The sequence below is a fragment of the Apodemus sylvaticus genome, chromosome 2, assembly GCF_947179515.1.
Source record: "Apodemus sylvaticus chromosome 2, mApoSyl1.1, whole genome shotgun sequence".
In the NCBI taxonomy this organism is placed as follows: domain Eukaryota; kingdom Metazoa; phylum Chordata; class Mammalia; order Rodentia; family Muridae; genus Apodemus; species Apodemus sylvaticus.
In genome coordinates, this window is record NC_067473.1 from 117,381,325 (window position 1) to 117,408,197 (window position 26,873).

The 26,873-nt window shown below is 44.1% G+C and overlaps 1 protein-coding gene and 1 non-coding gene across 2 annotated transcripts in view; both read left to right on the forward strand.

Moving 5' to 3' along the window:
* The first annotated feature begins 5,396 nt into the window (after positions 1-5,396).
* LOC127679518 (small nucleolar RNA SNORA28) lies at positions 5,397-5,499 on the forward strand. The gene has a single exon (XR_007976820.1). It is a non-coding gene; the product is annotated as a small nucleolar RNA SNORA28 (small nucleolar RNA).
* Positions 5,500-11,666: 6,167 nt separating this feature from the next.
* The window catches only part of Gfpt1 (glutamine--fructose-6-phosphate transaminase 1), a 52,445-nt gene continuing 37,238 nt past the window's right edge, over positions 11,667-26,873 (forward strand). Inside the window, exons 1-5 of the mRNA XM_052174246.1 lie at positions 11,667-11,827; positions 19,503-19,610; positions 22,209-22,316; positions 23,023-23,148; positions 25,644-25,702. Of these exons, the coding sequence (XP_052030206.1) occupies positions 11,821-11,827; positions 19,503-19,610; positions 22,209-22,316; positions 23,023-23,148; positions 25,644-25,702 (408 nt within the window). The 5' untranslated portion in view covers positions 11,667-11,820. The remainder of the gene's footprint in view (positions 11,828-19,502; positions 19,611-22,208; positions 22,317-23,022; positions 23,149-25,643; positions 25,703-26,873) is intronic.

The window sequence follows — 26,873 nt, forward strand, 5'->3', positions numbered from 1 at the left end:
CCCAAAGTGCTGGGATTATAGGCGAGTGCCACCACTGCCCAGCTGGTGGCATACCTTTAATCTCAACATTTAGGCAAAGGTAAACCAGCTGGGTCTCTGTGAGTTCAAAGACAGCCAGGGCTACAAACCTTGTCTCTAAAAACCAAACCAAACCAAAACAAAACAAACAAAAAAGAAAACAAACAAACAAACAAACAAAACCCCAAAATCACTAAATAATTCTGGTTTAAAATGGTAGCTGAAGAGTAGGCAGGTGAAGGCCACAAAGGTAGAGAGAGGCAGGGAGAGGCAGAGAGGGGCAAAGAGAGGCAGAAGAGCAGTGAGCACAGCCCTGGGGAAGGAGAGCAGCCCGCAAAAAGCTCAGCCCAGAGCGCCCCCCCCCCCCCCCCCGTTTGTGCCTCACAGGAAGACCTGGGAGTGACTCCATCTGAGACAGATGGTAGGCCCTGGGCAGCAGGGTTATTGGTTTGTGATTTGTGGCAGGCTGCCAAGTGTCAGCCTTGAAATTGAAGAAATTGACATGTATTTATTTGATTAATTGGATCTAGAAAAGAAATCAATGGGTTGAAGCTTTTTTCTGTTAGTGGTTGACGTCTAAGGTGTAGTTTAATCAGGTGATAGTTGTCGTTGAGCTTGGTGTGATGAATGCTTGTCATCCAGGCACTCCAGGGGTAGAGACCGCAGGACCAGAGGGCTCAGGGCAGTATGGGCTACATGAAACCCTGTCTCAGAGAAACCAAAACAATGCTAACAACTCATGATTAGTTGTGTTTAGCTAAAATAAAAAATAGAAACAAAAATTTCCCAGAATTGTATAAGCTGTTGTTATATAAATACTATTGAAATGCTTCCAAAAGGCTAGGTGAGAGGCCCACAATTCCATTCCAGGAAAGGCAGGAGGGCGACAAGTTCGAGACCAGCCTGGGCTACTTAGCAAGGTCATGACTCAAGGGGAAAAAAATCAAAAGGAGAAGATGGAGAGGGAGTCTGGGAAAAGAGCCTGAGATACTGAGGTGTCCCACTGGTGGGATGTTTGACACACACACATACACATAGCCCTGGGTTTGATTTCCCCAGCACAGAAATAAAACAAACAACAGTAAATGTAGGACAATTTAGTAGGTACTTGAAACTACGATCTTGGTTAATAGCAAGATAGGCTCTGAGATTCCTTGCTAACTAACGGTATAAGGTAAAGTGCTCCATAGATCGCTAGGTCAGATTCTTCGCTAGCTGTTCAGCATGAGAGGCTGGGTAAAGGGTCTGTATAGAAGGCCGGAAGAGAGTAATTACATCAAAATAGTAAGTTGCCTCTGATGGTTCACTGTGCAACAGCACCTTACAGTTAGAAACTCAAGTCCCATTAGGTTGGTGGCTGTGGCCTGAAGCAGAAGCTGTAGGGGTTCTTTGGAAGGTCAGTTGTGTTGGATGGTGTTTTGGTGGGCAAACACTTGAAGGAATGTTTTCCTGAGGTGGACACAGGTGAAAGGATGTTTTGCTGAAGCAAGCGTGTGAAAGGCCTCATGATGAAGGATTCTTTGATAATGACACACAAGTATTGGTTCACCTTGCACGTGTTGTTGAGCATGGTATATTCTTGAAGTATTTGAGAGTGGATCGAGCTGCCTCTGTTGACCTGTGAACAGAACTGCTCCTATTCTGACAACGTAGATGGGATTTGGTCCAAAGAACAATTTCAAAACAGGTCCCCTTTCCTTGAATCCTTTCTTTTCCACTACCTCTGGTGGGTGGTGGACTGCAAGAGAGCTTAAAGTGTTTAAGAACCATCATTAAAAGTCGACTTTGAAAAATTAAAGTTACAGTTGCCCCTTGTCTTGGTTAGGGTTTCCATTGCTGTGAAGAGACACCATGACCAAAGCAACACTTCATGTTGGGACTGGCTTTCAGGTTCAGAGGGTCAGTCCATTATCATCAAGGCAGGAAGCCTGGCGGTGTCCAGGCAGGCATGGTGCAGGAGAAGGAGCTAAGAGTTCTACATCTTGTTCCAAAGTCAAACAGAAGACTGGCTCTCAGGCAGCTAGACGGTAGGTCTCAAAGCCCACCCCCACAGTGACAACACCCTTACAGTGACATACTTGCTTGAGGGGCAAGTGGACGTTGCCACCAGACAGGAGACCTAGTAAGACTGAAGCAGCTTCAAAAACCCCAGGAATTCTCATAATTGAGAACAGCAGGCGTTGGAACCAGCTCCCTGCCAGGGTCTACCTGTCCTGGACAACATAACTACCACACCCATTGAGAGGGCCATGACAACCAGTCACATAGGGACAATACCTGAAGTTCTTCCCCATGCAAATAAAGCGCCCCTAACATCTCAGGCTGAGCCACTGGGCAAACATCTACTCATGGATCCCACCTTACCCGCCCCCCGAAATGTCTATATGTTTATAACATCCCTGTCTCCATGGAATAAAGTGCACGAGTGATTTCACCAAGACTCGCCTGCGGGAAAGCCTGTTTTACTGAGCTGTGACAGTCTAGGCCAGAGCTTTCTCACTCACTGCTGGGCAGCAGCTCCGCCCAGCAGGCCAGGCTGGAGCGCCATGTCTCAGCACTCTCCCTTAGTGGCTCCTCTGGCTTCTGCTGCAGCTTGGGGCTGCGATGGTAACTGAAGGGATGCTCTGGCTGCCTACTCTACCCAGGCTCGCCTAGAACACTGTGGCTGTTTCGCCCAGGCCAGAGCCCTAGCTAAGGCTCCTTAGATTGTGTCCTATCGTCCTGAACGGCCGGCTTGTGGGGCTCTGGCATCCTAGCTCCAAGGCCAACATGCAGCCTGGCACGTCCTCTAACAAGGCCACACATACTTCAGTAAGGCCATACTTTCTAATAGTGCCACTCCCTGCCAAGCATATTCAGACCACCACACCCCAGTTTTAATAGATGTGATGGTGGAGGTGTGAGGTAGACATTTTCCATTTCTATGCTCTTAAGTGGAAAAGCCTAGAGTATGCACCCCACACTCCTGTAGCACAGCCATGTGCACAGCTCCTGACCTGGCCTGCTTTATGGGACCCGCACCCTCCTCACAGAGGGAGGAGGCTCTGATACTAGTTAGTGGATAAGGATCTTTCCAGCCTTTATTAACCATGAGATATGAAATTCCCACTCTGCAGCCCGGTGGGAGTCTATATCTGTGGCTTTACACTCCACATTTCCACATCAAAGTTAGCTGTGGTATCTTACAGGTTCACAGGCTATCCACAAACGACTTTTATATTCTTTAAAACTCTGAGGAGGTCTTTCAGCTCTTCACAGCTCCACAAATAGTCCACTCTTTATTCTAGCTCTAATACATGCCACAGGGCAGAAATAGCAGAGTAAAGGTAGGACCAGCTAGAAATAGTTCCCAGAGCATGGTATAGTGTGTGGGAGGGGGTGCCTCAGCAGGCCCATGCCCAGGCATCCCTCCTCCCTGAGGTAGGGGCATGAGGAGGGGCATTGAGAAGGGAGTAGAGGCAGGAAAGAAAAGGGGCAGAGAAGGAGGAGAGAGAGAGAGAGAGAGAGAGAGAGAGAGAGAGAGAGAGAGAAAGAGAGAGAGAGAGAGAAGAAAGGGTGGGGAGTGAGAAAGGGAAAGAGACGGAAAGGGGTCAGAGAGAGAGAAAGAGTCAGAGAGAGCAGAGAGGGCCAAACCATCCCCTTTACAGCCTACCTGGCTATAAAGTGGGTAATTGTTGGGCAGAGCCTAGGAAAAATGTGAACATAGCTAGTCTCATGTTTTCTGTCTATTTAAGTTCCTTCTTAGCAAAACTAGAAAGCTCTCTTCTTAGCATCTGCCTCCTGGAGGAGAAAATGAAAGTTGTAAAAGAGACTTTTCTTTTCCTGAAGTCTCTAAGGCTTACTGCCTCCATCTGCTAACCTAGGGTGAGTCCCGGAAGTTTCTAGACTTAGTACAATTTAATCAAGGCCGAAAATGTTTTCAAGGCTGACTATTCAGTCTGGTTTCTCTCTACTTCTCCTGAATTGCTCTTCTTGGCTACGTAGTAATTTTGGCAATGTGTTCTAATCTTCTGGCTCCTTCTCTAATTTGTTCTGTCTTCACCTGGTTCTAGCATGTTTTGTCTATATAACCTGTCTCACTTTTAACTGTCCCAGTAAAGCTGCCTCCACGTTCCACAAACTCAACTCCTACCTCACTCTCAACTCACTGAACAGAACTGACTAGCACTCCGAGATCTGCATGCCTGTCTCCTGAGTCCTATGATTAAAGGCATGACCCCCATGTCTGGATGTAAGCCTTTTTTTATCTGAAACTTGTATACCAGGCTGATCTTGAACTCAGATCTACTTGACTCTGTCTCCTGGGATTAAAAGCATGTCTGTACTTGAGCTGAGACCACACAGACATATATATATATATATATATATATATATAAATATATATTCCTCTACGGGAAGTAAACTCTGCTTACAGTTGGGAGTGAGTACCCATTGTCTTAGAAGGAGGAGGAGGAGTCAGACCATGTCCACTTGAGGTAGCAGACAGCCTTTGCAGCCTTCTGCTTTCTTTTTTTCTCATTCTTTTAGCAACAGTTTCCCCTTTTCCTTTGGAGAGCTAAGCTGTCAATCCCTGGTTCCCAGCCCTCCTTTTCACAGGAGCACCTGTCTCAGGCTGGCCTTGAACCCTCACCTGGAAGGCAGGAAGTGAGGATGGAGGAGGAGCCTCAGTCGTGGAGTGGCAGCTGCAGGTGTGCTTCCAGAACTGTCTGAGGGCATTTCCCTGTCCATAAGCATAGAGGAGACAGAGTCCTACAGCACTGTCTGTGGTTTCTACACAGACAATGGGACTCAACACATGTGCCCCTTCCTTTCATACTTAATGTTAGCGAATAAATCCTTCCTTCCTCTAATCTAAATGGGTTTCTATTGTCATTTATAAATTTGAAAAAAAGTTAAATGTTGGAAAAAATCAATAAAATTATTGGTTTTGCAGAGTGTGCATATGCCAAGAAAGATCATGTGCACATTTGCAGCTATGGAGTCTGATAAATCCAAAATCTCCAGGATGGGCCATTGAGAGACAGGGTTCTGAAACCTTGCTGCTCCCAAGGTCTTGCTTAGGGAGATGGGTCTTTTGTTCTAGTAGGACCTTCAACTGATTGGATGAGGTCAATGCCAGGCTGCCTAGTCCACTGGAATGAACTGTTCATATCATCCAAAACGTCCTTTCAGAATCATCTAGAATACCTGACTAAGTATCTGCTTACAATGGCCCAGCTAGGTTGGTGCATACAATTATCCATTATAAGTCCACCGCTTGTCCACTCAGAACTGTTAAGAATCCCACTAAACCATAATCTCCAAACAGAGCCACAGGGCCATACTTCCCCCTAACTTGGTATGCACAGCTGAAACCCTGGCCCCAGAAGAGGATGTCTACAAAACTGTCTGACACAATTTGAGCTTGCTATAGCAAGAAAGTCTAAGCTATTTCGGTGTTCTCTTTCTCATGAGACAAGCCGTTACATAGGCTCAAACAATAAAAAACAAAACAGAAAAACAGAAGAGGATGCCAAATCCTTCTGTAGTAATATGCAGCCTGAGTTCTTTTTTGAAAAGTTAACAAAACTTTATACTAATGTAGACATACTTTATGTTACCTGTAGGAGATATGAGGGAAGAAAACTTCTCTGAATATAGATACATAAATACACATTTATACATACACCTATATACACATTTATTTATATATATACATATATAGGCATATATATAATATATATATTACTCTCTCTCTCCCCCCCCCCTCTCTCACTATATACTTCCTTATGTGTACAGGACAGTTAGATTGTCTGTAACTGGTCACATGCTTGTGGCTGGTATTTAATCCCTATTACACAGTTTATACTTCCCTTGCCTTTAGCAAAGAACTCAGCTAGGTGTGGTCCTGATCTAGTGAGGCAACCCAACTTTCTTCCTTGAAGGCGTGCCCCACTATCAGTTCTGCCTGGACTGCATTGTTGTAATTTCCTGTTGACATTAATCCTAGAACATGGGGGATGAAAGCGGTGCCCTCCTCCTGGGTGCCTCCCTTTTCAGTTTTGTACCACAGCAGTCCAGCTCCTACCTGATAGGATCTCTCACACTACCTGACACCATAACTTCCTTCTTTGCCTCTCCTGCTTCCTGATTTAGTGGCTTGAGGAGCTCAGAGCAGCAGGGTGGCAGCTGCCTCTGGGTCAACACAGTCACTGTTGTATGTCCTGGATACAAGTTTGCCTTTCTTCAGGACTGAGACCTCCATACCAGCAGAACATAAAGAAGGAAGCAAAAATTTTATTTGTAGATCATTAGGGACAATAGTGACTGATCACCTCCAAATGAAGCCCATTTTCTGGACCTTTCTGGGCCTTGGCTAAGTTAGAAGGTGTCACATACTAGGGACAGACAGCGTTCAAGGCCCCTTGCCATGGCGTAGCAAGGAATTCTCTTCTGGTGCTGCAACAAAGTCTTCAGAAGTGATTTTGCTGTTTTGTCAAGCCAAGCGCTTCAGGTGGGGGTATGGCTCAGTAAAAAGTCAAGGAGCCAGGCTCACTGCTGCCCTTTGGCTGGGATGTGAGTTTCCTGATCAAAGTGCTGCTGTGTGTAATGTGGGGCTGTAAACTGTCACGTGTCGTATTTGGGGAAGGCAAATCCTCATCTGGAGTATTGACTCCAGTAATAAAACACCATGACTTCCGTGATAAAAGCACTTGCAGTTTTTATTTCTACTTCTAGCTAGCCCGTAAAAAGACACACAATCCAGGTGTTTTATTTACAACCCATAAACCCAGATTGGGTAGGTTTGGAACTATTCTAACTTATTCCCCAGCTATAAAGTTCCTTGATACTTGCTGTTTATCCTGGCCGTGTGCTCATGGTCCATCTCTTCCACCTCCGTCTCCTCTCTTCTTCCCCCCTCGCTCTTCCTGTGACCCCCTCACTCCACCCTCAAGTTCCACCTTTCTCGCTCTACTGCCCAATCATGGGCTCTACCCTTTTATTGACCAGTTAAATTAGGGATCAAGGTTTACATAGTATCACTCGGTGTACAGAGAATCTGCTTATGAAGCAACCAGATTGTGAGAGCTACTATTTAGGATACAAGCAGCATCAGACCAATCCACTACAAGAACTGGTGCCTCTAAAGGCTTAGTGGACACCCAGAGCATCTGCAACCAGGTCAGCAAGAAGGGCGGTAATCTGTGTTTCTGAAGCCATAGTAGTTCCTGTTTATGCTACCACAGTCGTTTTGTACATGAGCTCATCTGGCATTGGCAGAGTGTCTTGGAACTAAGGCTGCCAGCTGTCTATAGAGTAAGTCATCTTCCCCACTTGTCCTAGGCTGAGACTACAGGATCCACCACACGGGGCACATCTTCACATTTTGTGGCCCATCAGCAAGGTCTGTCCAAGTGCTTCTTCCCCAGATTCCCTTGCCTCCAATCCCGTCTCTTCCATGACTACAGACACCTAGCTAAATCATTGACTGTAGCCCATGAAAGCCCCCAAGTTCTGCTCCTTGGGGGGATTTCTCTTCACCATTGTTCTTCTGGGGCACATCAGGAAGGAACTGTCTTACTGGGTGTGTCTACTTTGGGGTGGGGTTTGCTTGTTAGGCAGAGCCACTTGTCAGCCTGTCTTCTCTCCCTCACCTGCTCAGTCTGCTCTCCTCATGGTAGGTTCAGGTGTAGTGAGAGAAGGCAGTGCAGTCCTGTTGGGGACCACATAAGTGTATAGTCCACTTCTTTATGTGACTTGTGCTGGTAGGGCTGTTTGAGTCTGATTTCATGTGACAGCAAAGTGCTGTCACACTTGTCAGACAACGCAGCTCGGTGAGCCAGGTGACACCTGGTTCATCTTGGGGGAAGGGCTGTGTGCTTAGCGGCCTGTGAGTGAGTGATCCCAGTAGTAGGTGAAAAGATGTTCCTTAAGAGCAGAGTAATGGGCTGGAGGCTCAGCAGCTAAAGCACTAGCTTCAATTCCCAGAACCTGCATGGTGGCTCACAATCATCAGTAGTTCCAGCTTCTGGGGATTCAATGCTGCCCTAAGCACAGACACACATGTAGGCAAAACACTCATACACATAAAATAGAAATACACATATACTTATCGATTCATATGTTTAAATGATTGTTCCCCAGTTGGTGGACTGTTTGGGAAGGATTGGGGGGTGTGGCCTTGTTGGAGGCAAGTGTCACTGAGGGTGGGTTTGCTTTCTCTTTATGCCTCCTGCCTGTGGATAGGTTGCAAACTCAGCCACTGCACCAGTACTGCGCCATGTCAATGCTGTGCTAGGCCTGCCTGTTTACCACCACACTCTGCCAAGGTGGTTGTCGTGGCCCTAACCCTCTGAACCTGCAAGAAGGCTCCCAATTAAATACTTTCTTTTAGAAGCTGCCTTTGGTCATGATGCTTCATCACAGTAGTAGAACAATAGCTAAGACAGAAGTATAAAAAAGCAAAATTGGGACTGGAGAGATGGCTCAGCAGTTAAGAGCACCGACTACTCTTCCAGAGGTCCTGAGTTCAATTCCCAGCAACCATATGGTGGCTCACAACCATCTGTAATGGGGTCTGATGCCCTCTTCTGGTGTGTCTGAAGAGAACAATGGTGGTGTACTCATATGTATAAAATAAATAAATCAATCTTAAAAAAAAAAAAAAGAAAAAAGAAAACAAAATTGGTCCTCTAGGGCTGGGGATATGGTTCTCTGGTTTTTCTTTTTCTTTTCTGAGAGAGGCCCTTTCACACAGCCCAAGCGACATGATGCCTCAGATTTGCCATTTAAGGGAGGATAGCCTGAGTTGATTCTGCTTCTACATGCTGAGCACTAGAGCCCTTTCCTCTCCCCCTGCTGGAGCAGAACTGTAACACTTTGATTGGAGGAGCACCTGGAATGAGGGACCTTCCCCCCGCCCCCCAACAGTCAGAGCAGAGCTGTAATAGGGGAAGTGTTTCCCTTCAGAGCTGCAATATTTAACTGGTGACAAAAATCACAGAGAAGAGGAAGGTCAAAAAGTCTTAAAACAAGGACAAATAAGACTTGACATAAGCTAGAGTTACCTGAAAGGAGGGAACTTCATTGAGAAAAATGTCTCCTTAAGATCCAGGTGCAAGGCATTTTCTTAATTAGTGATTGATAAGGGAGGCCCATGGCCTCTACACCAGCTCCTGACTCCAGGCCCCTGCCCTGATTGAGTTCCTGTCCTGGCTTCCTTCAGTGATGGACTACAGTGTGGAAATATAAGCCAAATAAACCCCTTCCTACCCAACTTACCTTTTGGTGGTGGTGGTTTGTGTGTGTGTTTTGTATGTGTGTTCTTTTGAAAATTTTTAATTATTTTATTTACATTTCAAATGTTATCTCCTTTCCTCCTCATTTCCTCTCCAAAACCCCCTATCCCAACTTTCCTCCCCCTGCTTACCCACTCCCGCTTCCTTGTCCTGGCATTCCCCTACACTGGGGCATCGAGCCTTCACAGGTCCAAGGGGCTCTCCTCTCATTGATGCCCAACAAGGCCATCCTCTGCTGCATGCAGCTGGAGCCATGGGTCCCTCTGTGTGTACTTTTTGGTTGGTGATTAGGTCCCTGGGCAATCTGGGGGCACTGGTTGGTTCATGGTCATGGTGTTTTGTTACAGCACCAGAAACCCTAAGACACTCTCCCTCCTAAAACTTGTTCAGTGTTGCTGGTTAGGAGGAAAAAAAAAAAAAACTTTTCCTATGTTGTGTTCTCAGATGTTCAAATTAGACTCAGATGGCCTCTTTCCTTCACAGAGCATTTATTTTCTCCTCTGGGTTTATTTTTACAGGCCCGGAGAAGGCGGAGCTCTACATAGAGGAGGGACAGTGTCTCAGCTGGCACATGGTTACAAAGCATTCTTTGTATGGTGGTTTAGTGAGCTTGTTCACGGCTGGGCTGGAGAATATTGGCTTTTAAAATTTCCTTTCAGCTGGCGCTGAACACCTACCCAGACAGCAGCAGAACAGAGATGGATAGAAAAGGGGCAGCGAGTCGGTAGACACAGCTGAACAGATCACTGTAGCTGAAACACTTTGCTGGCACTGCTGCCATTTTGTGGCACCAACAGGTTTACTGCCAGCAAACAAGGGATGCCAGGCACCAGAACCACGCCTGGACTCCTGTGCAGTATCATTCAAGTCGTCTCCCAGTGGAGGGTCTTTAGGCAAAGATGTCCTCTTTCTAGGGGCCCATTTCTTGAACTATGAAATGCACTACTCATTAATGAACAGTCCACTGGGTTCGCTCTGCCAAGGTAATCTAGGGACCTGTTTAATGGCTTGGAATAATGAAGAGTTTTTAGATGAGAAATACTTCCTTGATTACTTTTTCTAGCCTCTACTTGAGGTAGGCAATGAAAACCTGAAAAGCCTTTGCTTCCTTGCACCTACAATCAGGTGAGGACAATTCTGCGAGTATGGCTTTTATCAATCTTTCCAGCCACCAGAACATTTTTGATTTGCCACGTATTGCCCGGGTCTATGACTAGACAGGTGTTAGTTGTTAAAAAAAAAAAACAAAAAACCAAACCTCACTCCATCATAAAGGAACTTACAGTTTATTGGGGGAAAGGAAAAACAACGTTAATACAGAAGTCTATTATTGTATGAGACAGATCAAAGGATGAGATGCTAAAACCCTCTTGGGGAGACCTAAAGAGGTCACACTTTAAAGTGGCAAGGATGTGACGTGAGACTCTGAAGGCGTGCAGCTTTGAAGGCTGGAGTGGTAGGAAGGGGGCTCTGGCTGAGAGTGCTCACCAGCGCCAAGCACACCAGCTTCTGTGGGTCCTATCCATTCATTTTCTTCTTCTTCTTTTTTTGTTTCATTTATTTCTTTTGGTTTTTCGAGATAGGGTTTCTCTGTGTAGCCCTGGCTGTCCTGGAACTCACTCTGTAGACCATTCTGGCCTCGAACTCTGAGATCTGCCTGCCTCTGCTTCCCAAGTACTGGGATTACAGGCGCGCGCCAACACCGCATTTAGAGCTCTCCACAGAGGCTGATAACCAGCTGCATTTGCTCCAAAGTATTATTTAAACGTTCCGAAAGGAAACGCTCTGCTAACTTCTCAGGAACACGGCTCCTCTTTTCTCAATGGAGAGTTCATTCATGGCATGAGCGATCGCGAGTACAACATGCCCACAGCCTCCCTGAGCGCAGGCGCAGTGCTGGGACCACTGAATTGTGGAAGCCTAGGCAATGAACAGTGAGCAAGGCAAGGAGTGGGGCGCCGAGCACCTTGCCTGCAGCTCAGGTCCTCACCGGAATGGCTGCCCGAGGGCGGCCTGCAGGCTGGCGCACCTCTGCGCCACCAGCGCAGTTCCGGCCACCGTGGCTCTGCACACAGACACGTCTGTCCCAGGCTCTGCCTTCTGCCCTCCAGCTTTTCACTCCGTCTCCCTCCTCCCCGTTCCCTTTGAGAGACACAAACTGTTGTGTAAACATTCCCTTCCTCCCGTTCCGAGGCTCGGCTTGCCCTCAGCGGGCGGCTCCAGGAACCTAAAACGGATGCCGGTCGAGCCCTTGCCACGTCGCTATCCGCAGCACTGCGTCTGCGCGCTGCGGGGGCGATGCCTGCGCGTAAGCGGCGCGGGCGCGGCCCAATGAGAGAGCCGCGGCGGCGCGCGTGGCCGGGGGGCGGGGCGGCAGTTGAGAGCCGAGCGGCGAGTCCGGCAGCCGTGTCTGAGCTGTCGCATCTCGGAGTCCATCTCATCGCCGACACCCCGGCCCGAGCTCATCTTCGCTACTGAAGCTCTCGCGCGCCCGACAGCTCGGCCCTCGCCCGTGACCACCATCATGTGCGGTAAGGGCAGCGATGGGGGTGTGTAGTGGCCGCAGGGCCCGCGCAGGGAAGCCAGAGGTGGACAGCGCGTGTCAGCGAAGCGGCCTTGGGGCGGGGGTCCTGAAGAGAGAGGTGGCGTGTGGGGCGGGCGTCCCGAGGAGATTGAGGGTCCTTGAGGGGAGCCGGGATCTGGAGAAGGGTCTCTGGGGAGGAAGGCTGCCGGTGGGGCAGGGACTCCAAGATGGGGATTCCGGGGTTGAAGGGGCGGCCGGAGCTTGTGTGCTGGAGAAGAGGGGCCCGCAGAGGAGATTGTGGGGGCCTCAGCAGCCAGAGGCTACTTAAAGGGGTTGGAGGGTTGGGGTGGAGGGCGGGCCAAGGAGGGTATCGGAGCGCTCAAGGGGCACCTTTGCGTAGAGCTCAGAGGAGAGAGAGATGCCTACGTTAGACGAGGTGTGGGGCTCAAAGTGCCCACCGACCGAGCAGCTTTGGAGGGAAGCCTCGGGAAGGTCCACCCGGTGAGTGAGGCAACCTGTGAACATACTGTGTGGTACTGGGCTTAAAGTCAGAAAGGCAGCTTGCTGAGCGGGTACTCTGCCCCCTAGCCACACCCCCCAGCCTTTCTTATCTTTCTCCCCCCACCCACCCCATTTTTCTGTCTCTTTGTAACTGGGTCCTACTAGCCCAGGTTGGCCTGTAATTCACATGGCCCTGTCTCAGCCTTCAAAGTGCTGTCCTTAAAAGTATGAATGGCCAATCCTGGCCAGTAGCATTTCTTGAGTTTACTTATCTTGCAGTCTTAGAAATACTTAATCCTAGTCACTTTATTTTAGACAGGCCCACGAGAACTCAAGCCAATGCACTGATGGTGATACTACACGTAAAGTTCCCGCCACTCTTAAGTCCCTCAACAGGAACCATTACTAAATCAGTAACTTGATGAAGTAAGTGGGCACAGAGCTGATCTTGTTGGAAGAGACAGGAGGAGTCCTGGCTGAAGATCCCTCATCTTCATATGCACCTGTTTAACATATGTCTTTACTACAACCATTGAGAAACAGGCTCTTTTATTCCATATTTTAAGGCATATTATTTAGCTGGGCAGTGGTGGTACATTGGGAAGCAGAGGCAGGTGGAGCTCAGTGATTTTTGAGTCCAATCTGGTTCCAAGACAGCCGGGGCAATTACACAGAGAAACTCTGTCTCCCCTGCCCCACCCCCAATTATCTAAAAGTGATACAGAAAGGTACTGTGAGAATTATATATGATACCACCTATAATACTGTAAAATGGGAATGAGCCATTAGTAGTCCTTAAAAAGTTATATTTTTACCTTTCCTTTAAAATTGACAATGACCACTAGACCAAAGAGCGTTTTTTAGAGATAGTGTTTCATGTTGAAGGAGGATCTCACAAACTGGCAGATCCTCCTTCAGCCTCATGAGTGCTGAGATTCTAGGCATGAGCTGCCAAGAAGGCACACGTTTTAAAGAGAGGTATTGTAAGACTTGACGCTTTTTGAGAAACATTCTTTGTAGTCTTTCACTTGTAAGAACTCAGCAAGAGGTAGGTTGTCCTCTGACTGTGTGTTTTCCTGTGCTTAATTGTTTCACCTTCTGAAAATGAAGAGCAGGTTTAATGATGTTTAGAGATTCTAGATTCTAAACATCGAAATACAAACACTTGTGTTGGAATTATTAGATTAGAGTTGACTTCATAATCAGTTATACTTTTACTATTTAATAGATTGATTTTGCAAAACTTACATAAATTAGTTTCAAGTTGTAAGTAGTGAATTTTCAAGCTGGTTAATTACTAGTTTGCTGTATTTGGTTTTCTCTTTTACTTTGAGACTGACTCTCACTAGCCTGGATTGGCTTTGAACTCACTCTGTAGCTGGGAATAACCTTGACCTCCTCCCACCTCCAGAGCTGGGATGACGGGACTCTGCCACCACACCCAGCTAGTTAAACCGTGTTGGAGTGATGAGTTATGTACCTCGTCAAGTGCCTGATGTTCGGCTTGCAGGTTATTTCCTCATCTTGTTCCAGGAAGAAAAGTATTTGTATACTATAAAACAAAAAAGAAAAATCGGATGTAATTCATGAAGGTTTAGATAAGGAAGGAGGAACTGTTAGTCATAGTGGTTACTAGTGCAAGACAGCCATTAAACTGAGTTTCACTGGTTATAAAGAATAAGGAAATATATGCTAGCACACAGTATTTGAAGCATTTCTGTTTTTGTTTTTTGAGACAGGGTTTCTCTATGTAGGTCTAGCTGTTCTAGAACCCAGTAACACTTTATATTAGTATCATATATTTTCCAGAGAATAAGGTATCTATTTTTAGTTGTTTTTTTCTTTAAACTAGTAATTCTTGCCTTTTTTTAAAATTACTTTTTTTTTTTTTTTGAGAGACTTACCTGAAGGTTATTGAGAGATGCTAAGACTGGCTGCTAGGGTGACTCATAAAACCAATATTGTTTACACTCTTTTGAAGTCACCCTGGATATAAAGAAGCTGTGAGGGAATTAACTAATTGTTTAATGCACATTTCCTGGGGAAGGGAGAGGTTACTAGGTGTCAGGGTTAATAGAAATGAGCAATAGAAGCCGGGAAGGGTTTGTAATGCTAGTTTGTGATCGTCTACTCCGAGAAACCCAATATTAGCAAGACGAAAGGGTCTAGAAACATTTAAACCTAGTAACTTTATTGGGCTCATATTTTTTTTAAAGCTTTTAATTAGGAGACCTTTATCTTATCCTTTTTTTAGCATTGAGCAAAATTTAGTGTTGTTTCCTGTGGCTTGGGAATTTTCAACTGTTAATTTTCAGGTACCTAGAAAGTATCAGAAGGTATTATGAAGTGGTTGGCGGCACTCTTTGTCTTTTGGAGAGATGACTCAAGAGAGTTGCCTTCAAGGGATTTTTCTCTGGTCAAAGGAAACAAAATGAATGCAGATACGATGGCTTAAGGTGCTGTCACAGTCCTATCTGAGGCAATCTGAAATTCATCAGGCACAGGAGAGCTTTGTACTACTCTCTGTTAGACCTGGAATGTTCCAATGAGGGGAGGATTCCTACCTTGACATACAGGGACTAGTGACAAGGGAGGCAGTCTGTGGGTAGTATTGGTCATCTTCAGTGAATGTAGGTAAAAGTAGATTTGAGAACTTTTTTTTTTTCTTTTTGAGATAATGCTTTTAAAAATGCTTACCTGGTACCACACAGGTCAGAAGAGGGCATTGGATCTCCTGAAACTGCAGTTAAGGATAGTTGTGAACCACCATGTAGCTGTTGGAAACAGGACCAGGCTCCTCTGCAAGAGTCACATGTGTGTGCTCTTCACCCCTGAGCCATCTCTCCAGCCCCGTAATACATTTTTTTTTAAAGAAACCTTACATATAGAATGTGGCTGCATAATTATAATATTGAATATATTTATGATAAGGGTATAGTGTATATAAGTCTTAAATGTAGCATTGTCATTACAAAGAAACATCTCACTAGAGATGTGGTCATATAAAGTATGAAATGTCTATTATATTTTATGATGTGGCACTATAAAAGGGCTCAGATAGTTAATGAGAATGAATCAATAATTTGGGGTAGAAAATCTGCCCGTAACTACTCTTCAATACTGCAGCAATTACAAAAGAGTGACTTTTTAAGCTTTTGAAGTTACTTTAAGCAGGACTGCATATTGGGAAGTTTAAAAAGACAAAGACCTTAAATTATGAGCTGAAGTAGTGACTGCCCTCTAGGAGCAACCATGTGAGTATGACTGTCTCTGTGGACTTGCCCTGCCTGCCTGAGGAGTTGTTCACTTGTCATCTCTTCCTGGTTACCCTGAGATAGTAGATAGTATCATAATCCTAACTGGTGGATTCTTTTCTTTTTTCTTTTCTTTTCTTCTCCTCTTCTTCTTCTTCTTCTTCTTCTTCTTCTTCTTCTTCTTCTTCTTCTTCTTCTTCTTCTTCTTCTTCTTCTCTTTCTCTCTCTCTTTCTTTCTTTCTTTCTTTCTTTCTTTCTTTCTTTCTTTCTTTCTTTCTTTCTTTCTTTCTTTCTTTCTTTCTCTGTCTTTTTCACTCTTCCTCTTTTTCTTTTTTCTCCTTTTTTTTTCCAAGACAGGGTTTCTTTGTGTGGCTATTCTGGAATTCACTCTGTAGATCAGGCTGCCCTCAAACTCAAAGAGATCCACTTGCCTCTGCCTCCCAAATGTTGGGATTAAAGGCATATGCCACCAGTGCCTGGTTAACTGGGGGCTTTTCTTGGGCCAGTAGTTCCAAAGGACAGCTTGGCTATAGTAGTGCTGACTTTATTGAGTGAAAAGTTTTGTGTTGTAACTTAAGTATGTTAGTTCATTGAATCAAATATGCCAGTAATTGGAAGATGCACCACTATCAGGGAAACACAAGGAAAGAAACTATGGAGAATCCTACTTTAAATCAATGTGTTAAATCAGTAGAGTCCATCACCCCTAGAAACTGTTCTGGAGACACTTTTAGAAGGTTATGTATTGGTTATTAGCCAGGGTTAGCTAGAGTCATAGATTTTATGGAATGACTTACAGTCTGCAGTCCCAATTAACCCAACAATGGCCAGCTTTGAATGGGAAATCCAAGAATCTAGTGGTTGCTCAGTCCCATGAGGCTGGGTGATTCAGCTGGTCTTCTGTATAAGCTGGGATCCTGAAGAAGTTGATTCCAACACATGTGTTGGCAAATAAGTGCAGTCAGTCGGAGAAGGAAGAACCCTTCCTTTTTCCATCGTCCTCATACAGGCCTCCAGAAGGTATGGCCTAGTAAAGATGTGTACCACAATGCCCGGACCTAAGTTCTTTAATTGGAACTTGCTCTGTCCCTAGCGGGCCTTGAACTCAGATATCTGCTTGCCTCTGTTTCCTGATATTAAAGGCATGTACCACCTTGCCTGGGCCTAAGCTTTTCATGGCCACTATGCCTCAAGATCTGGATCAAAAGTGTATGTCTTCCAGTCTTAAGATCTATAAGGACAGAGAAAAAGGAGGGAGGTGATTGGAGAAGGGATGGAGAGAAGAAGGTTTATGGGACAGATGGGGAGGGGGGATCTGGGAAAGGGGAAATCATTTGGAATATAAACAAAGAATATAGAAAATAAAAATATTAAAAAAAAAAAAAAGATCTGGGTCAGCCATGCGGTAGTGGCACACCCCTGTAATCCCAGCACTCTGGGAGGCAGAGGCAGGCGGATTTCTGAGTTCAAGGCCAGCCTGGTCTACAGAGTGAGTTTCAGGACAGCCAGGGCTATACAGAGAAACCCTGTCTCCAAAAAACCAAAAACCAAAAACCAAAAAAAAAAAAAAAAAAAAAAAAAAAAAAAAAGAAGAAGATCTGGGTCACTGGTGTGCCCCTCCATGTCTGGATTGTAGTTCATTCCAGATATAGATAAGTTGACAGCTGGGAATAGCTATCACAACTGGGTGATTTGATTTCTCTACTGGAAACCTGGCATCACCAGCAAGAACCTCAAGAGAGTGTACTTCCTTGACCCATTGTTGCCTCTGGCTCTAACCTTGGAGCCTTTGACTTATCCTCCCCAAATGCAAGGGATGGAGGATCTCAGCTACATTATGGAAACAACTAAACAGCTCCAGAGGGGAAGCATTGAGCAGGACATTGGCCCATGCTTGTCTTGGGGGAATGGTATGACAAGGGGAGAACACTCTGGAAAGAGCAACAACACTGTGATGTGAAAGGTGGACCTTTATTAGATTTTAGAATAAGCAAGTCAGCTGTAAAGGACTCTTTTATACTAGGGCAAACTTTTAACATGAACATCACGTTAGATGGTAATGGAGCATCTCAGTTGTGATAGGATTTTGTAGAAGAATAGTCCTAATTAAAAAAAAAATAACCTTTATTTTATATTTATGGGTGATCTACCTTCATGAAGTGTGCAAGTTCCATGAAGGCCAAAAGAGGGCTTTGGCTTCGGTAGGACTGGGATTACAGGTACTGTCATGGGGGTGCTGGGACTGCATAGTGAAATCCTGTCTCAAAGGGGGCCAGTGAGGTGGCCCAGGTAAAATACCCACTCCCAAGGGTAGTCCATTGACTCTCTATAGTCGCTGGGGCTGTGTACACCTGCACTCACATCACAGCTCAAACTAAAAAGAAAACTTTCCCACTAGTGACAGCAATTCCAGCCGTTCCTGTAGTGGGCATTTGAAAAGCCAAAGAGAGTGTCAACTACAGTTTATTGCAACATGTTCCAATATAAAATACAAACTGCCTTTCATTGGATGAATGGATGAGGAAAGTGTGTGTGTGTTTGTTCAACGGAATACAACTCAGTCTAAAACAGTGAAGCCCTGTCAATGTAGAAATATAAAGAACTTCAGGACACTGTGTGGAGTGAAGTCAACCAGACTCAGAATGGCAAATACACTTTCTAACTTATATATAAAAATCAGTGTCACCCTTGTAGAAGTACGGAATAGGGAAGGGAGCAGGGGAAGAGGGACTTTAGGGATGCAGGTGCTAAGACCTACCAGGAGCCACACCCTAAAGACAATTGATTCTCCCTCAGCAGCCACCAGTTGTCCACATCTCTTCACCAGTTAGGGATGAGGGTTCATGAACCCTTTTCCATTCTTTTAGAACAGGCAACCATAGTTATTGTGAGTTCCTGAGTGCAGAGGTCCTGTGTAATGGCAGTTCCTTAAAATACAGAATTATTAGAATGTGTTTCCATTTTAGTTCCAGGTGTGGTGATACGGGGCTGCTTCTGACTGTCTGAAGCAGCTGACCATGATTTGCCTCAAGCTCTAGCTGAGGCATGGTTTTTGTCAGCTGCAGATAGTTTCTGTGGCTGTGTGACATTTGGAATTCTGGGAACTTTTCAGAGGGTGTATAGAGGCGACCGTGGTAGTTGTTGGTGATTAGGGAGGTTGGTTATAGTAGCTGTGGTCAAAGAAGAAACAAAAGGAAAGAAATTAGATTCAGGGATTTTCCTAATTCCTCTTTCCTCTCTGTCCTTGTTTCTTTCCTATCTAGTGTTAGGGGGTGAAACCAGGGTAGGGTGGGAAAAAGAAGAACCTTCAAAGTAGCAAAGACCCTGTTTTGCTCTGGTCCTCCCTACCTCTGGCTTCTATAGTCTGTGCTCTTCCACGATGGTACCTGAACCTGATTTAAGTCATTTGGGGCAGTTATATATTTAGATCAATTTTTTTTTATTACTAAATATTGTAGAGGTTGTAGTTGAATGATAGAACAGTTGACTCAAATGTGGTCTTCAGTTCTGGAAAATAAATTGTGAGGTTTTGTTTTGTTTTTAACCACAAAATTTATCACTAAACACTATTTATAGTAGAAGTATTCTGTTATTTTAGTTCTTTAGTTGTAGGAAATATTTTGTGGCTTAAAATACTAGAAAATGTATATGTTTACCTACAAAGGTGCTTGTTTAAAAATAAATTTTACTTGACAAAATGGCAGTTAAGGAAATAGTTAGCTTTATAAGCTTTGTTAAAAACAACTAAATACTTGTTTTGACATATTTTTGTTATTTTTATGTTTATAAAAACTTTCCTTTTGAAAAAGTTACATGGACTCTAAGTAATGTATTTCTTTTTAAAAAGTGAAATCTAGCTTTATATTTTTGCATAACCTAAACATAATTATGTGAGGTTTGATTCATTAAATATATATATTTTTGCAGGTATATTTGCTTATTTAAATTACCATGTTCCTCGAACAAGACGAGAAATCTTGGAGACACTAATCAAAGGCCTTCAGAGACTGGAGTACAGAGGATATGATTCTGCTGGTATTTCCTCTAAAATATATTATGGGGTTTGGATTGATTCTTGAATTTAAATAGTGTTTTTATTAATTTTAGGAGACTTACTTTGTATTTGCTTTATTTTGTAAATGCAAGTCAAGAATTTTTAACTTTGGTTTTATCTAAAGGGTTCGTGAATGTCCTTTCAACAGTATTATCATTTATGTGGATATTGCTTCTCAGTGATTTCCTTGAGGAAGAATGTTACTCTAGGGCTTGGGGAGGTGGTTAGTTTTTAGCATATGTGAAGCCTTGGGTTCATCCCTAGCACCATGTAAGCTGGTTTGGTGCTCAGACCTACCTGTGATTTCAGCACTGACGAGGCAGAGGCAGGATGGTAAGTTCAAAGTCATCCTTAGACATACCAAGTTGGAGGTCAGCCTGGACTATAGTACTAGGCTTTATCTTAAAAAACAAAACAAACCTTCACTATCAAACCATAAATTATGGGACATTTTTGTGAGAACAACCTGTGGAACATCGTGCTGTAAAATTCTTTCTTCTTTCTTTGTAAAAGGTCTGTTTTTAATTGTGTGTGTGTGTCCATGACGGCAGGTGCAGGAGGTGCAGGTGTCTGTGAGCTGCTTGCCATGCATGCCAGCACCTAACCCAGGCTCCTACAGGCACAGTTCTTGGCCTCTCAGCCATCTCTCCAACCCAGCCCTATAAAGTCTTTTTTTGTGTGCTGGAGATTGGCAGAGTCTGACTCTGGCTCCCTGCATTGGGGTCCGCCAGAGGCTCCCTTTCAGTGGTTCCTAGCTGGTTCATCAGCTTTAACGAAGAGTCACATGCATAGCTCTGTGATTCACTACAGCAGAAGAATCAAGAGCAAAATCAGGAAAGGGAATGGGTGTGGGTTGGAGTCTGCAGGAAGGCAGGCACCAACTTCCAAGAAGCCTGGTTTATTATGAGGATACACTGCATGTCCCTAACAGCAGGTTGTGGTAGTGCACATGGATCTTGTCACTAGGTAAACCCCTGATGACTCAGAGCCAGACACACAGCAGCCCTTCCCAGAGGAGTGCTCTGTCCTCATGGGTACGGCATGCCTTTCAGGTGGTTGGAATCCCCCTCCATCGAAGATCCCTGAAGGATGTCCTGTTGCTTTCTCATTCCTGTTTTGGTAGTTACTGGGATGGAAGCCAAGGCTGCACATGCAGCGGGCGCTGGGCACCCCCAGTCCTCTTTCTTTGGGGTTTCCATTCTCCAGTTCTAGCTTTCCTAATGGCTCCTCATAGGTGCTGATGAGGTTTGCTGTCAGCCTTGGGGGTTCTTTTCTTTTGCCTATTGCTTAAGTAGGAGTGTTTGTTAAGGATTTTTTTCATTTTTTATTATTTATTTGAGATTAGTTCTATAGTTCAGGCAGATGTTTTCTTCCAAGTGCTGAGATTACAGACATGAACCCCATTTCACCCACTGGGGTTGTCTGCTTAGCTCACTTGTCTTTGTATTTTCCTGGTGAGATGACTTCATCACCTGGACATTGTGATTTACAGTCCATGTATTTTGTTTGTTTAAAGTCTTTGAGACAGTCTTTGTTTGTAGACCATGCTGGCCTCAAACTTACCATCCTCCTGCCTCAATCTTTGGAGTACTAGGATTACAGGTATGTGCTACCACACTTGGCTTGCATATCTAATCCATGCGAGCTTCCCAAGTTGCAGACCTGTGTTTCCAGCTGCCTTCTAGAAATATCTTCCTGGGTAGACTATGGTGCAGTGCACTTTGTGGGTTCATAGCTGAGCTGTACACGGTGGTCCTCACTGCAGACCTCACTGTGTTGTGTCCTGTTCATCAGCAATCATGCCACACTTCCTTTGCACCCAGGAGGGACCCCCCCCCCCACCTTCTCACATCCCATTGGGCCCTCGGGCCCTCTGTTCCTCTCACTTGTTCACTTGTCTCTGCAAATCAGGCCTTCTACATTTTTGCTTTGTTTCAGCTGTAATTTCCTCTTTCTCCCTCGCCAACCTATCCTCCCCTCTCTGCCATTTTCAGAGCATTTGCTAACTGTTCTTGCCATGTTATTTTTACTTGAAATGACCTTCACAGTCTAAGTAAGCTTTTCAGCGTCTTAGTAACTTAAGTAAAGCCTCAGAAGATGTTTTCCTGATGGGGCCTGTTTTCCTTCCGAGGTAAGCACCTCACTTTTGCATATCTCCACTGTGCCTATTGCACTTTATCTCAGCTTATGATTTAATAGCAGATGCTTGTCTGATAATTTTGATCGCCATTATTCTTTCTCTGTCTTTTCTCAAAAGACTATTAGACAGGGGTTGGGTGCTCCTACCTCGTTCCTGGTCTTCCTTCTCATACCCTCTTTTCTGATGCTGGTTTGGACACAAGGTCCTGTGCATGCTAAATAAGCTCCTTCCTGATCAGCTACAATCCCAGCCTTATTTTTATTTTTTTGTTTTAAACAGCTGTCACTTAACACCTAATAGGTTTTCAGAAAATCCACTTGGTAAATGAGTTAATTAGATGAATGTATAATTTTCCTAAATTATTATGATTTTATTCTCATATTGGTATTGTTAACCAGTTTCTAAGTCTTGCTTTTCTACCTGCCCCTTGCTAATTTAGGTGTGGGACTTGATGGAGGCAATGACAAAGACTGGGAAGCCAACGCCTGCAAAATCCAGCTCATTAAGAAGAAAGGAAAAGTTAAGGCTCTGGATGAAGAAGTTCACAGTAATGTACTTAGTTTGATGTTTCCCATTCTCCCCCTTTTGGGGACACATTAAGGAAGACTCAAAGGTTGACGAGAAGGAAGAAAAGTAATTTCTTATTGCTTGGGTTTAACTTGTTCCCGAGCTTCCAAAATGATCATAGCAATTAGAAAAGAAATGAGGTTCAGTGGGTTTGGAGCAAGCTGATCAGAAGCTTGCTCTAAACCCACTGATCATGGTACAGAAGCTTCAGAAGCACCATGCTGAGGATGGGTCTCGCGCAGTTAGCTGCTCATATGTCTCCACTTGACATGCTTTTGACTTTGCTTGATAATGACCCCAAATGCAAGATGCTGCTTCTGGTTTGCTGGCCTGCCCGAGAAGCCAGAAGGGGTTCTTGTGAAGGGAGAGGGTGAACGTTCTTATTTAAAAAGGGAAGAAGGAAAATCAAATGCTCACTTTGCTAATTGGCATTAGTTCTGCTGTCATGCCTCCAGCTGAAAAAGCTGTGGCCACAGGTCACAGTGTGTGGTTTGTTCAAGTGGAAACACAGTGACACTAGGAGAACATGACCTGTGCAGAGCTCAGTGCCATTGGAGTTTCAGGGATCCACTGAGTGTCTTGAAATCCAAACCTTGTGGCTAAGGGAGGCTGGTATAGTTTTCTTTAATATAATTTACTTCTGCAGCATTATCAAATACCGGAGTCTTAAACTTTATCTCCTACAGAGCAACAAGATATGGACTTGGATATAGAATTTGATGTGCATCTTGGAATAGCTCATACCCGTTGGGCGACACACGGAGAGCCCAGTCCTGTCAACAGTCATCCCCAGCGCTCTGATAAAAATAATGGTATGAGTACATTGTGTGTGCTTTGAACTGATTTTAGTGGGCAGTAATAGGATGGGAGTCAAGGTGCTTATGTTGTTGCTTTAATTTGTTGTTCATCTAGAAATTTCAAAACATATTCAGAGTGTGTACAGAACTTAATCCCATCCTCCCTGTATAGGTTATTTTGGAATTCCAATAATAAAAATTGGTAACTCTTCAATATGTCAATTTTTTTTATCTCTTTATCTTGCAATTTAGTATGTTGTTTGTAAGTTTCCTGTTGTTTATGTATTGCTAATTATATCTATTCCTGTTATGTTATTTAATGTTTCCTAGGCCTGCTTGGCCTTTGCCTTGTACCAATTCTTTCCCCGCCTCCCAAGCACTGAGATTATAGGTGTGTTCTATCATACCCTGCTAAACAGACATATTAATTTATTTTTACTTTCCCAGGCACTGAACCCAGGGTACAGTGCTACTAGGCAGATTTCTACTATGAGCTGTGTCTTCAGCCCTGAGTATTTCCCATCAATGAGGATTGTGATTATTTGCACCTGGAGGTCCAGTGTTTGTTATGCTAGCCATCAGTGATGGCTGCAGAGACTGGAGGGACTGTCATATGCTAGTAGGCTAGCACCTCATGTCCTTTCAGTTTTGAGCTCAGATATGTCTAGAAGGAGCAGTTCCTGTCAATCTCTTGCTTACCCTGAGGGATAGATAGTTTGTGTTGGAAAGGCAGGGTGAACGCTTGAATCTTCCCCCTTAGTTATCATGTTTCAGACATTAAGTGATTCTAATGCTTTCCTGAGCAATGTGGTTTTTTCATTATTACAAACTCATGACAATTATTTGGAGTGTCTTTAAAGTTGAACTTGAGTTACTGTACAAAGAATGGGTTTCTTTGTGACATTCATCTGTCATTACACATTCTTAGTGTCTGCTGCCGTACTGCCTGTACTCCATCCTTACCTGTCTTGTGCCTCTCCTCCTTCCCTCCACAAAGTTCTTGACACACCGTACACTGCACTCCTGAAGTGCCTCTTGAGTGGCTTATGGTAGCTACTTGGTTTGTTTCTATATACTGAGGTAGTCTAGTGGTCTTGATTCTTTTGATTCTTTTGAGACCCAAATGTGAGATCTTTAGGGATATTAAGAACATTTGAATAATGTAGTAGAAAATTAGATTTACACTAGCATGGGGACACAGAAGGCAGAGGCAGGAGGAGTATTTGAGTCTAGGAGATGAGGCCCACCAGGGCGGCAAGACCATTGAACTTAGTAATAGGTATTCTTTGTTGTTGTTTTGACAGGGTCTCACTTTGTAGCCCTGGCTGGCCTGGAACTCACTATGTAAACCAGGCTGGCCTTGAACTCATAGAAATCCTCCTGCCTCTGCTTTCTGAGTGCTATTAAAGGCATGTGTCACCATACCCAGTCATAATTATTCTTTTGATATATGAATTTAAAGCTACACTGTATTGTGTAAACTGTCATGACTACACATAACACTGTGAACTCTTGGTTATCTATTTTTAACATTTTTCAGTCATCATTTAATAAAAATAGATGAAATTGATCTCCCAGGATTATATTTATTTGCTCTTGGAATGCTACTTTGACATTTTCATGTGACATGCCAGGAGTCATCTGGACCTTTCCCAAATCAATTTATAGAACTTGGTAAATATGTAGGCATTAGTTCCTAAGCTTTATTTAGTGTCACTGGGATTGTTGTAGTTGGAAAGGACTTATATTTAAACTCAACCAAAGAATAAATAGAGACCCAAGTGTCCTGCAAGTGAGGGAACGGGTGCACGTGCCTCGCTCCTTTCATCCCCTAATGTCTGGGTAGTAGCTTAGTGTAGCAGAAATCAGAAGGAATGTATTTCCTCATGTACATGCCCACTGACGCTGTGTGTGTCAGCACAGAAGCAGTGCTGTCGGCTGCCTGCAGCAAGCCAGGAGAGAAAAGTGGCACCTGAGAACACCTCCCAGTAGATTACAACCCTTTGACTTGAGGAAAATCTATTTATAGGCCAGCCAGGTGTGGTGCTGTGTGTCTATAATCACAGCACTTGGGTGACAGAGGTGACAGGATTACCACTAGTTCAAAGCTGGCCTGGACTGCATAGTAAAAACTTGTCTCAGCCGGGCAGTGATGGCGCATGCCTGTAATCCCAGCACTTGGGAGGCAGAGGCGGGTGGATTTCTGAGTTCGAGGCCAGCCTGGTCTACAGAGTGAGTTCCAGGACAGCCAGGACTACACAGAGAAACCCTGACTCGAAAAACCAAAAAAAAAAAAAACAAAAAACCCTTGTCTCAAGAAAATGGAAGAGCAGGGCTGGAAGATAGATGGCAGAGTGCTTGCCTTGCACGGACAGGTCCTGGGTTCAAATCCCAGGGCAACCACTAAAACAACAACCAGAGGGGAAACAACGGGAAACCTATGCATAATGATAGCTGTTCACAGCATTTATCAGATGCTGATATTCGGTCAATACTTTTATCTCCTCTAGAATTCATTGTTATTCATAATGGAATCATCACCAACTACAAAGACTTGAAAAAGTTTCTGGTAAGTGAGGCGACCCTGGAAGACACCATCTACTGAGAGTAGGGAGGTAGTTTTTTGGGGCATGCAGCATTATTTAGACATGTTCAAGTAATTCCCATAATAATCTCCAGGGTATGGTATTTTATTGTATTTCTCTGTTGGCAGTAGAACAGTGTTGATTTCTTTTTTTTTAATAATTTATTTTATTTTTATTTTATGTGCATTGGTGTCCTGCCTGAATGCAAATCTGTGTGAGAGTGTCAGATCTTGGAGTCCTGCCTGTATGGATGTCTGTGTGAGGGTGTCAGATCTTGGAGTTACAGACCGTTGTGAGCTGCCATGTGGGTGCTGGGAACTGAACCGCAGTCCTCTGGAAGAACAGTCAGTGCTCCCAAGTGCTGAGCTATCTCCAGCCCCTCATTCCTGATTTCTTAACATGGCATTTTTGAGGACAAGCTATATTCTATACTGTGACAGGGCCACCTCAGTGTCATTCGTTGAGTGTCTGCAGTGATGAGAACTGTCCGTATCTAGCATTGTGGGAGCTGTGCATCTAGGACTGCTAAGCTGCTCTGACAGAGAAACTGGGCTTTAGGTTTCAGTTTAAATAACCATGTATAGCTAATGGCTCTTCATTGGACAGTTGAGGATCACCAAATAATTGTTGCTCAGGAAATTAGTATTTTGAATATTATATATTCTACTGTATTTTAGTTACAATTTAATTCATATGAGGCAAATATAAGTTAAACCTTTTGAGTTGTATTCAATAATGTGTTATTTTGAATTCTCTACAATCAGATTTTAATTTTGATTAAAATTAATTTTAATTATTTAATTAACTATATTAATTGATTCATATTTATTAAATTTACCATTATAAATTAAGTTTTAGGTAATCTTAATTTAAATTTTGAGTAGAACAAATTCAGTATGACATCCAAAAAAGTTAGTAATTAGTAAGATCTTCTGGGTTGGTGAGGTGACTCAGTGGGTAAGGTGTTTGCCACCTGACGACGCTGAGTTTATTTCCTGAAACCTACATAAGGGTGGGAGGCTGCAGCTGACTCCTCAGGGTTGTCTTCTCACCCTCAGTCACAGCCTGTGACACAAGCTGTACTCACAGACTCTATATGCACATGCACATATATGTGCAGACAATTAGAAATCCATTTGGTTTTTGAGAAAAAAA